The sequence below is a fragment of the Plectrocnemia conspersa genome, unplaced genomic scaffold, assembly GCF_051122295.1.
Source record: "Plectrocnemia conspersa isolate PC_06_02 unplaced genomic scaffold, ASM5112229v1 ptg000010l, whole genome shotgun sequence".
Lineage (NCBI taxonomy): Eukaryota > Metazoa > Arthropoda > Insecta > Trichoptera > Polycentropodidae > Plectrocnemia > Plectrocnemia conspersa.
This window is the reverse complement of record NW_028277174.1, coordinates 22,273,293-22,285,936: the sequence shown is the minus strand read 5'-3', so window position 1 is coordinate 22,285,936 and position 12,644 is coordinate 22,273,293. Positions and strand designations below refer to the sequence as shown.

General features: G+C 29.2%; 2 protein-coding genes across 3 annotated transcripts in view; one reads left to right on the top strand and one right to left on the bottom strand.

The window, feature by feature from the left end:
- Positions 1 to 4,551: 4,551 nt before the first annotated feature.
- Positions 4,552 to 8,031, top strand: LOC148231002 (ATP-binding cassette sub-family B member 10, mitochondrial). The gene is made up of 8 exons (XM_088195972.1): positions 4,552 to 4,963; positions 5,034 to 5,240; positions 5,311 to 5,513; positions 5,579 to 5,713; positions 5,788 to 5,934; positions 6,690 to 6,921; positions 6,982 to 7,493; positions 7,563 to 8,031. The coding sequence occupies exons 1-8, from the start codon at positions 4,630 to 4,632 to the stop codon at positions 7,833 to 7,835; spliced, it is 2,043 nt and encodes a 680-aa protein (XP_088052098.1). The 5' UTR covers positions 4,552 to 4,629; the 3' UTR covers positions 7,836 to 8,031.
- LOC148231001 (uncharacterized) overlaps positions 8,019 to 12,644 on the bottom strand; it is a 28,552-nt gene continuing 23,926 nt past the window's right edge. The window contains exons 3-8 of one of the 2 annotated variants that reach the window (XM_088195971.1): positions 11,307 to 11,517; positions 10,698 to 11,246; positions 10,508 to 10,629; positions 10,274 to 10,441; positions 10,018 to 10,188; positions 8,019 to 9,800 (exon numbers count right to left, since the gene is read on the bottom strand). In XM_088195971.1, coding sequence (XP_088052097.1) covers positions 9,510 to 9,800; positions 10,018 to 10,188; positions 10,274 to 10,441; positions 10,508 to 10,629; positions 10,698 to 11,246; positions 11,307 to 11,517 — 1,512 coding nt within the window. In that variant the 3' untranslated portion in view covers positions 8,019 to 9,509. The remainder of the gene's footprint in view (positions 9,801 to 10,017; positions 10,189 to 10,273; positions 10,442 to 10,507; positions 10,630 to 10,697; positions 11,247 to 11,306; positions 11,518 to 12,644) is intronic. The other variant, XM_088195970.1, reaches the window with a different exon arrangement.

Sequence of the window (12,644 nt, the reverse complement as noted above, 5' to 3'; positions counted from 1 at the left end):
ATTACATGTAATGATTTTCTTTAAGAATGGCTTCTTATTGTCTCTGCGTACTAACGAAGAATGGACTTCAAAATGCCGCTGTTTTTACTTTTCGGTCAGTTCGTGCGGTACCCATTTGTTCATTTTTTCACATTTCGTTGATAATGTATAAATATTATTAAGCTAAGTTAATTTAGAGTTTGAGATTTAAATATAATTACGTAATGAGAACATTTATGTTAATTTCAAGTTTGTAGCAAAATGTAGTATATTGATATTATATTAAAATGTATTTTAGACGTAAAATTACAAGTTATTTGTCCTCCTTTTGTCCTTCTTTGTCTTCTTTAAATGAACATTTTTGAAATGACCTTTTTTAGCTTCTGCAGCAATTTATTCTATTGGTCTTAATATTTATTCCAATATGGCCTTTTTATTTTCAGTGTCCTTTGCTATTTTAAAAATCTGGCTACCTTACCTTATAATATAACCACTGGGAAGTCACAGAATGATTTCGACATTTTTTTCTGATCGTAGCAGTATTGGATGTCATTTTATGATATCTTCAAAAAATTATGACTATTTAGCTTAAATATCAACTCAAGGAGTGTGGGATTTTGGGTACTTCGGATTCTGTATCACCATTTGTTCCTCTAAAAAGTTTATTTTTATACATTGTAAATAGGGAAATGAGTTGATAAATATATTCATCATCGCTTCATACAAATAAGACGTAGACGGTTCAATCCCTTATATTTTTTTAGATTAAACCATTATTTTGTTGAGACAAACGATTCAATACGAAATATCTCATAATAAAACGCGGGCGATTGCAAGTAACTTCGTGGTTAACTGGTCGATTGCGATCGACGCACTGGCTACCCCTGATATATATAGATTTACATCAGTTGTAAAATTAGTGGCATAAGACCCCGAAACAGGGAGGAAAGGGGAGGGGATTCATTCATAAATAAATATGGGAAAGTAAATTATACTTATTTTATCTTATCGCAGTTTAAAGAAATATATATTAGAGATTTATCAAATACATATACTTTTGTAAAAAATCTTTTGCTGTTCGGAGCTAAAAAAAGGGTCACCTCGAATATTTTTATTTGTATGTCTGGGTAAACGAACAAAAATGTCGAAGGTGACTTTTTTGGGCTTATTAAAAAAAATATATTTTAAAACATGATTTGGTTCGCGGGCTGCCAGTTGGACAGCGCTGGTGTAAACAACAGTTATTCTAAATATTAGATATGCTAGATATTAGATTCAAATAAATTATATTAGAAATGAAAAAACCGGTTTGCTTTTTTTTATTATATTACTTACAAAAAAATTCTCACTGCGTAACCAATTGCGATTTTACTTTAATAAAATTGTCATATATGAATAAAAAATGGGGCTTTACAGCAAAATGTACTTCTACATTGTCGTAGAAATTTACAAAAAAATATGATTAGTAAAACTTTTTTTATTAAATAATATATTAGATTATTAGGAAACCATAAGATTTATAGGGAAAGTAAATTAACAAAAAAAAATCAACGAAGTAACGTTTTAAAAGGTGTGTTAGTTGCTGTAAAATATTTTTAATAACATAAAAATAAAAAAATAGTATTAACTGATATTAGTAAAAAATATGCTTTTCTTTAATTAAAAAACATAGCAGTTTTAAAGGAAAGACTAAAAACTCTCGCTGGGAAAACTATATCAAAATTAACATGAAAAATACGTACCATTCTTTCAAATAAATTTTAAAGAAAAAAATATGAAATTTTTCACTGCGCGGTTAAATATTTAAGTTGACGGTATATTACTTATGGTTGTTTATTTTATTACTATATATTATATAAAAGATTATGATTTAACTTTATTATAAGAAATTTTGCAACTTTCCCCAACATAAATGCATACATTATATTAAACACTTTCACTTACCATACATTTACGTAATTAAGGAAATTGTTCATACTACATTTCTAAGTTTGTCAAATATTTTTATCAACAACAATTGTAAAAAATAAATATGTCAAATAATGAATAATATTTCTTAAATATATTGAACTTAGATTTTGTTTTAAATTCAGTTTTAAACTATATAAAATTATTTTTAATAAAAAACATATTTTATTTTATGGTAAAACAGTAGATTTTTCTAATACACTTATTATAACTTACGTCAGATTTCACTTTAAGATCACTAAGTTAATTAATGATGTTATATACCAACTTATGATATTCTAGTTAAAATGTGTATTCAATCAGATCTTCATATTATAGATAAAACTTTGACTAATCAACAAGATTAAGATCATGCATTATACTCTCTTTTCATATCCTCATCTCTGATACGTACACCTGCAAATTACGTTGAAAGAAAAATTACCATTATATAGCTAAAATTATCCATGCATTTTTTATTTTGCGGTATTAATAATGCAATCCATTGGGTTTTATTTAAACACACTCAAAAACCACATAAATAAAATTAATTATATCAGTATTTATTATATACGCACATATGCATTGTTTATATTCACATTCCATGTTTTATTATTATTTATCTATACTTTATTTTTTATTACATATACTTGTTTCCCTATCATCTAAAAGACCTTTGGATATATATCTGTAAGTCACAATAAATAGGTGGAATTGTATAGATAAATCAAATAATATAATATAATTTGATTAATTAATTAGATATTTTAAAATTATCTTATCTATATTGTTATGTCTGGATATTACAAGATTTTCAGTTAAGCAACGCTGTAATGTTATCGAATCGAGGCCAGAATTAAAACTGATTAATCGTCAATTAATCGAAAAACAATTTATTATCATAACAACGTTCACGAACGTTGATCGAGGTTGATGTAAACGATCTAAGTTGCAAAAATATAACGGAAATATATAAATGAAAAAAAGCACGAGGATGTTGTAAACATCTGTCTGTGTTATTACTATCACTCCGACTATAAGTTTGACAGACAGTGGGAGCAAAGTTCGGCGCTTCATTTAAACGCGAGCTTTCTACGAATCCATTTTTATATTGTGAGGAATGCAAGTGATAATAATTGCATCGACATTATTTAGACATTGAACCATTGTTGCGAATTGATAGTTGATATGCGATAAAGTTTAATCTATTCGCGACTTCAGTTTAATGTATATATTACTACATAATCTAATCATAACATCATTTATTAAGTTGAAGAAATACATAATGAAAGATTTTCAAAATTAACTTAACCATTTGCTTGTTAAGCCTTTTCAGGATCACTTCTTAAATATCGATTACATAATAAAGAAATACATATATGGTTAGAGAATGCAAATAATGGCAAAATGCACCGGAAACGGCAACTGGAGGCTCCAGTTAAGTATTATAGTGTCAAATAACGTAACTCCCACGTGAACTGTACCAGCTCATCATAGCGAGGATGTTGCGGAGCTGGATGGTACGAGTCAAAAGAGAATCCGTAAGAATTGTGATAAAACGGACGTGGTCGTGATTCACGTGGAGATATAACCACACGAAGTTTGTTCGAAGAGAGCATTGTCAACGCAGCATTTTTTATCATAATTTTTGGATGTACTATGTTTAAAATATTTAGAGCTTTCGTTATGTATGGTATATATAGAATATTTTAATTGAGTAACGTTATTCTAAACTCATTAAATAGATACTATTTTTTTTTAATCGGCTATGTCAGTTATTTCAATTATACTAAATTGATCATTTTTACAATATAAATAGAAATATTTTTCTTACTGAAGTACAAAAATAGCTAAACATTCTATTAATGTTACAAAGATTATGTTTTATTAAAAAATGTTATTGCAATGTTATCAAGATGAAATATAACTATATAGAGATTAATAAACTGGTATTATTTAGAAATAAATCTTATCTATTTTTATTATCACTGTTTCATGTAACATTGTTGTACGTGTTTTATATAAGTATTCAAACGTAAATTATAGATAAGCATAAAAATTGAATGATTATTAATTAAATATATTCTCATCGAGAATTCCAAATAGAGAATGTAATTTTATTAGCGTCAAATTCCTTAGGGTTAAAAATTTCGTCTCAAAAATTTGGAGACGGTATATAAATTTATTTGATAAAATAGTTTGAAAATTCTTATTGTTATTACATTTTGTAGCTTAATAAAAAATCTACTTATTATTGAAAAAATAAAACAATTAGGAGAATTCATTGAAAAAACATGGATATAAAACAGAATTAGGTTTGAATAAGCCCTATTGATTAATTATTAATTTGTTATCTAGAAGTGCTAAATAATGATATTAATACAATATTAAGATCTTATTTAAAAACAAAAAAATAACAAGAATAAATAAATATACAAGAATTAAATTTTCCCCTTTTTATTTAAAAAAAAAATAAATTTTAAAAAAGTTAAACTTTATAAAAAGAATAATTAGTAAAAATATAACATTTATTAAATAAATTAAACTAAATAGTATTGCAAAATATATAATTTGAGTACACTTACATTATGTAAACTACATGGCCAATTTTTATGGTGCTATGTCATTCAATGATAATAGAAAACTTATCTATTTTATAACCTGTTTGACAGTTCACTTTGGTACATAACAATCGAAAAAAATATGACTTTATCGACATTTTGTAAATACAGCAAATCCGTAATATTTAAAAACAACGTTTTTGTATCGAAATTCGTACAATACGAATTGTTTCCATGTCGAAATTGTGTCAGACAATTTACAAGTACAAAACAGCCAAGATTGCTCAACTTTTTGAAGAACAACAATAAGAGATCAAAAATCGAGGTATTTTTAGTAAAGCACTTTGTCTCAGATGCGAACAAAACGATACAAAACTCATCAAAGATCAAACTAGCCAATAGCATCAAAGAATTGAAAACATCTCATGTAAAAAGATTGCTATCTTTGGCTAAACCTGAGAAATGGAAACTACTAGGTATACTTAATTAATTATTTTTAACAAATTGAGCTTTTTGTTTTATTGATTAAAAATATATGTTTTATAGCCGCCTTGGGATTATTAGTGGTATCTTCTTCCGTCACTATGGTCATCCCGTTTTCATTAGGAAAAGTCTTAGATATAATATACACGAGCGCCTCAGATATTGGAACTGCTAGAGAAAGATTAAATAATATATGTTTAATATTATGTGGCGTATTTTTAATAGGAAGCTTATGCAATTTTGGAAGAGTGTATCTAATGTCGGTGTCAGGTTATTTACTAGATAATTATGTATGTATTTATGTCTTATTTTTTTATCTCACGTTGATTAATTTATGTAGGTCAAAACATGACACAGTCACTCAGGAAAAAAGTGTTTCTGTCTATAATGAAACAAGAAGCCGGTTGGTTTGATAAAGTTTCTACCGGACAATTAGTCAATAGATTATCATCAGATGCTCAACTTGTTGGTTCCACTTTAAGCTCAAATATATCCGATGGTTTACGTTCTTTATTTATGGTTTCAGCTGGAGCTGGAATGATGGTATATTTTAAATATTATCTTAGTTTTTTTAAATAAAATGTATAATGCTTAAACAATATTTTTAGTTTTACATGTCAACGGAGTTAGCATTGGTTGGTTTGTCAGTCGTTCCTCCGATAGCTGGATGTGCAATTTTATATGGAAGATTTGTTAGAAATATTACCAAACAGTTACAGGACGGATTAGCGGATGCTACTGATGTAATTCTTATTTTATTAATTTGTTTAATATAATATAAAAATATGATTGTATTAAAAAAATATATTTATTTTAGATTGCCGAAGAAAAAATATCCAATATTAGAACTGTTAAAATATTTAGTAAGGAATTGAAAGAGGCTGTTAGATATAATTCTAAAATCGATGAAGTCTTGAAGTTAGCTTATAAGGAGTCTTTGGCGAAAGGGATTTTCTATGGAATGGTAAAATTTATTTACATATTTTATATATATCTTATTCCAAACACATATAAAACGCTGATATACAGAAGTGGACGCAAACAGGTCACTTTTAAGTAAAGGTGTAATGAACACGCACAATACAACACATGACGATGGTAACTGATTTCTTAAATTTACACACTTCATAAAAACAATTAAAGAATTAATATGTATGACTGACCATTGTCTCTTTCATATATACTCTTTCGTAAAATCGCTATGATCACTCTAAATTAAACTTTTTTCTGATAGACACAAAACAATATATGAGAGGTAGATGTTTTCAAAATGTTGTGCTTATAACTCTTATACCACAAAGACTCGTGACTTGTGAGTGGTCAATTTATCCTCACCATAATGAGCTTACTGAATTGGTGGCCTAGTGGTGCGACTTTTGCATACAATTATACGTTGGAAGAACTGTTTGACAACACATTATTTTATAAATAATGTAATTTATTTATTATAATTTTAAGCTTTCATGGAGCTAGTAGTGATCGAGTTCAGTGGTAGTAAGAGACTCCAGTTCGAATATTCAAATCCGTTACTGTATTAACTCGATCACTTTCCCCCCTAATGTACCGCTGCAGTATCTATAACTCATTTTGTTTTGTGAAATTAATCCTCCTATCTTTAGGTTATTTATTACAACCATATTCAAGTTAAAAGCTGACAAATACAAAATAATGTAAAAAACTCATTGTAAAATCATGACACATTTAATACTTGTTTTTTAGGTTGGACTTTCTGGAAATGTAATAATAATATCTGTATTATATTACGGTGGAATCTTGGTATCTACTGAAAACATAACTGTCGGTAATTTAACCTCGTTCTTACTCTACGCTGCTTACATCGGAGTTTCAATCAGCGGTTTAAGCAGCTTCTACTCAGAATTGAACAAAGGCATTGGGGCGGCCAGTCGTTTATGGGATATAATCGATAGACAACCAACAGTTCCATCATTTGGTAAAATTTTATAATCACAATAGAACTAAATAATATATTAAATTTTTGATCTGAATTTAGGTGGTTTTGTACCATCATCTGAACCAAGCGGCGATATATCATTCGACAATGTGTCGTTCAGCTATCCGACGAGACCTAGTAAGAAAATATTAGAGAGTTTGAATCTCAGATTAGAGCCTGGTAAATCATTGGCTATTGTTGGAGGTTCAGGATCTGGTAAAACTACCATTGCTTTATTACTGTTAAGGTTATACGAACCTGAAAATGGTATGGTTAAATTGGACGGTAGAGACATAAAAGATTTTGATCCGATGTGGCTGAGGGAGCATATTGGAACTGTAAATCAAGAACCTGTGTTGTTCGCTATGAGTATCAGAGATAATATATTGTATGGTTTGGATAATCCGGAGAATGCTAAAGAAGATGATTTATTAAATGCTGCTAAATTAGCAAGAGTTGACGAGTTTGTACAAAACTTACCGCACGGCTATGATACGTTTGTCGGAGAAAGAGGCGTCACATTGAGTGGCGGTCAAAGACAAAGGATAGCAATAGCTAGAGCAATCATAAAGGTTGGTTGAATTATATTGATCTTTTAATTATTTGAGAATGATATAATACATATTAATATTTTATTACAGAATCCTAAAATTATAATACTTGATGAAGCGACTAGTGCACTCGATCCTCATTCGGAACATTTGGTTCGTGAGGCGCTGAAGGATGTGTCTAAAAATAGGACAGTTTTGACAATAGCTCACAGATTGAGTACTATACAAGCAGCCGATACTATAGCTGTGTTACAGAACGGAGCTGTGGTAGAAAATGGTTCTTTCAAAGAACTCGTCAGCATAGAAAATGGTGTTTTTAAACAATTGGTACGACATCAAGTGTTTACCGATATTGACGGTTAATTTAAATATTTTTTTACACAGTAGGGGGGACCAGTGCTTTAAAATTTAATTACTTGTTGATTTATTTATCGAGTTTATCTAGGTGTATTTATGGGATATTCACTTTATTTTACAATATATAAATAATATATGACATTAATTTACAAATCGATTAATGTACCTGTTGTATTATAATAAAAACAGTTTTTAATTCTAATATATATTTTTATTATTTTTCACATTTCCTATAGATGTACCAAAATATAATTTAATATTCACCATTTCTATTACAATTATTTTGAGTAATGATTTATTGAACTAATTGTATCACAGTATCATTCCACCATTTGTAAAAAATAAATATTCTTTGAATATAATATTGCTATACATACACCATAAGAAAATGTAATAAAAATAAAAATGAAAAAAAAAAAACATAAAGAGAAATATTAGTAACATTTATGACTAAATATAATTTTAATAGACAAAATACTACTGTATTGTGGGAGTGAATTTAGCCATTGAAGTTTATGGATACATTAATTGGTGTCAATATGAATAAAATAGCTACAACCCTTAAAAATAAATAGGCGAAAGTCTCCCCACATTTCAGTATATCTTTTTAATTATTACAACATTCAAGTGATACACTTTACACAATTGCTTTAAGATAATTAAAATGCATGTATGTATAATAATTTAAGTACAAGTGTTGCGTGCAATATTGTGTAAATATAAACATTATTATTAAATATGTATCAACACATTAATGTACTTTTTAAAAATAATAATAACAATAAAATAGATATGTTTATTTATTTGTATGTATCATATTGTAATATAAAATATCTTTGTAAATCAATTAATTGTTGGAATGTCAAATATATTTTTTAAATATTATTATCAATTATATATACACTTCTAATCCTTTTTTATTTATCAATATGCTATTTTTTCTTGTCATTTTGGCAATGTTATAAACAAGAAACGCAAACGAGGCTCCAAATTACATTAAAACGTCAACGTTTTCTTTTTTTATACACGCATACATTGTTCTTAGCATTTTAGCCCTTATTTAAATTTAATTATATAACCAAACCTAACTATATACTTTTATTATTAATATTAAAAAGCATCCATCATATTATTTATTTATAAACATGATTGTAAATATTTTTATAAAACATTTATTATTGCAGTTATTAAATCATAAATAAATTTTAGAATATTGCTCACATTTTTATAAAAAACATACGTTAGGTTATGTACGTCTAATAAAAATAAATATTTTATGATAGCATTTATGTATAAGATTGTAGATATCATTTACTTAGTAAATAGTAAATTCGCAATGTCATTTTATAATGTATTAAATTTGTTATCTTCACATTCTATTCTAAGCTTAGAAAATATATTTTTCGTTTAATTTGTCACATATTATCACAAAATGCATCATTACAATATTAAAATGTTGAAGCATTACATTAAAAAAATATTGATTATTATAAATTTTGATAAGAGTAGTAATGACTATATTTTAATTAATATGGCAGTAAAACTTATTGAGCGATTATCTCTAAATTATTGCAATCTGAATGTTTTGAGATTCTGTTTGTTTTTGAAATTAAAATGTCATTTCGTTAAAAATATATGGAGTCACTATTTTACACTAGCTTCTCTCGAAACTGATAAAAATCAAGAGAATTTGCTTCTCACTTCTCGTCTTAAAATTTTACCAGCTGCATTTTTTGGAATCGCATCTACGAACATAACGTCTCCCAACTTCTTATAACTTGCTACTTTACTAGCGACAAATTCCTTTATCTTTTCCGTAGTAGGTGAGTGTCCGTCCTTTTTGACTACAAAAGCTTTGGGAGTTTCTCCGTAATGTTCGTGAGGAACTCCAATGACTGCTGCGTCTGCTAATTCTGGATGCGATCTCAACACGCCTTCTAATTCAGCTGGCGCTACTTGATACCCTTTAACCTGAAAATCGTACATAAAACTCTATATATTTCTTCATATTGCAATAATAGATCTCTTAAACAGTAGACCTTTTATTTGAACGATCAAAGGATGTCAGAGCAGTCGGAGCAAAGAACTGGAGGAGCCTGGCGTAGGACAAGAGGAGGAATTTCTTGGAGGAGGCTAAGACCCATCAAGTCAATGATAATATTAAACACAAATAAAAACCATTACATACCTTAATCAATTCCTTTAGCCTGTCTGTAATATAGAAAGATTCGTCCTCGTCATAATAGACGAGATCTCCTGTTCGCATCCACGATCCTTCTCTGAATATATCGGCATTCGCTTCTGGATTTTCATAGTATCCTTTCATAACTTGTGGTCCACGTATCCAAAGTTCCCCAACCTATAATTTAAATTATTTGTCGTGAATTCCTTGTTATTATAACAATTTATCTAACTCTTATTTAATTATTATATAAGTAACAAACCTGGTTAGGTCCGAGAACATGTTTTTCATTATCTAAATCCACAATTTTGCAATCTGTATTAGGAGCCGGATTACCGACCGACGCATAGTTAGAGCATCCTCTTTCTTGTAAAAGAACAACAGGAGATGTCTCAGTCAGTCCATATCCTTGCATAAATGCAACGTCCGTCTATCAATCAAATAATTATTATATTAATATATTTTTCCTTACTAAACTATTAAATAATATCCATACCTTTGCTCTTTCTAAGAATCTGTTCACATCAGATGCCGCAAGAGGTGCAGCGCCTGACATTACAGTTTTGATCGAATCCAAATGTTCACGTGTGACATCGGCATGCGACGATAAGAATAATACTGAAAAATTGTTAAACAAATGTATTGAAGAACTATAAAATATTGTTATTAAACAAATAAATACTCACCAATGGGCGGCACTAAAAACAATACGTTTGCTTTGTACTTGGCTTGAGCGTTCAAGAAATTATCTGGAGTGAATTTGGGTATAGTGACTAGCTTAACGCCTAAAGATAATTTACTCAAAAGAGTGACTGTCAATCCATAAATGTGGAAAAACGGCAGAACACATATCGACACATCTTGATGTGAACCGTAAGCGGGTTGCATGATCGAGACTTTTCCGGCCAACATTTGTAAGCAGTTTGAAACGATGTTTCTATGCGTCAGTTCGACACCTTTGGGAAGTCCGGTCGTTCCGCTAGAATACGGCAAAAAGACAGTATCGTCGGCTGTCCGGTTGACTTCTTTCAAACACTCAGTGCTCTCATTGAAACTCTCGGCGAATTCTGAAAAGCTTATTGTCCCTTCCGGCAGCGGAGAACCATTCGTCTCTGTCAATATGATCGGTAGAGATTTCTGTAGTGCGTCGATCGCTTTCTTCGTTTCGGGATAGCAGTCTTTGGTAGTAATCACAACTTTTGCTTTCGAGCTTTTTAATTGGCGCATTATTTCGTCTGTTAAATGAATCAATTATTGTATGATATAATACTAATTTTATCAATGTTGGTTTATACCTGCCACGTAGATGGGATTTACGGTTGTGACTATACAACCGGCTTGAATGCTGCCAAGGGTCGCCAACGGGAACTCGGGCGAATTCGGTAGCATGATAGCGACGCAATCGCCGTCTTTCAAGTTGAGTTTGTTTCTTAAACAAGCTGCAAAAGCCATGGTCATCTTGTAGGCCTGGATGTATGTATATCCGCGCCCAGTGACACCGCAAACCTAAAAATGTATAAAATTTAATTGATATAATGCATTAGGATTGAGAAGAAGATCCAAATGTCAATTTTGATTACATAATAATACATTGAAAAAGCATTGATTGCTAACGATACAAAATTTGTTTATTTAAAAAATAAAATTTAAAATTAAAACTAAATGCCAGCGTATTAAGAAGCTGGATGAAAGAAATAGATTTGATCATGTTACTTGAGGATTTTCAGTAAGTTAAAGCTGAAAATTCTTAAGAATAGGATTGTCCTCAATATCTTTAAGTAATTTGAAGAAATGCTTAGCAAATTTAAATACAATTTAAACTAAGCAAATTTATGTACATTCAAATTAATTAATTAAACTTTTTAAGAGAGCACAGCGAATCAAAATTCAAAGCTCCTGGGATAGAGAAAAGGATATATACCAAATTTCCTTCATGTAGTGGTATCTCAGAATCTGGATTTTCTCTATCATGAGAGAATATTTTGCCTCGAGGGGGAGGGTGTTTCTAAATTAACGATTCTCTTTCAAAGTGGTATAAGAGACGTGATTTACTGATGGATTATAAAAGTGAAAGGAGTTTCTTAAAACAACATCTTAAGACCTTAGAAAATATTTAAAATTGTAAAGAGAATTTCCACTTCCTCTTGAACAACATTACAAGGCCATTATCTCTTTATCTAAACCCTATTTGCGTTAACACAGACAGTTCGAGAGCTATCCATTTCATCATTATTCATAATTGAGTAAGAGATGGCAAGTTTGGGTTTACGCCCCTACTATTAGCTCTACTAAAGCACACAATACGGATATATGTTCGATATACATATCATTACCCCTGTTTATATTTTGAACAAATTTATAGAAATTAAATATTTTTTATATCATTACTATATTTTTTATATATATCAATCAATCGGAGTAATATTAAGTATATCGAACGCCATCTCTTTCTCAATTATGAATAATGATGAAATGGATAGCTCTCGAGCTGACTGATAAATATTACTTGGCAATCAAATGACAAAAATAACAAGGATGCAGAAACATTTAAATATAACGGTACTTGTTTCACTTTTGAACTTTACAATATGGAAAGTCATAATATCAAAAACATAGATTATTCATAAAAATTA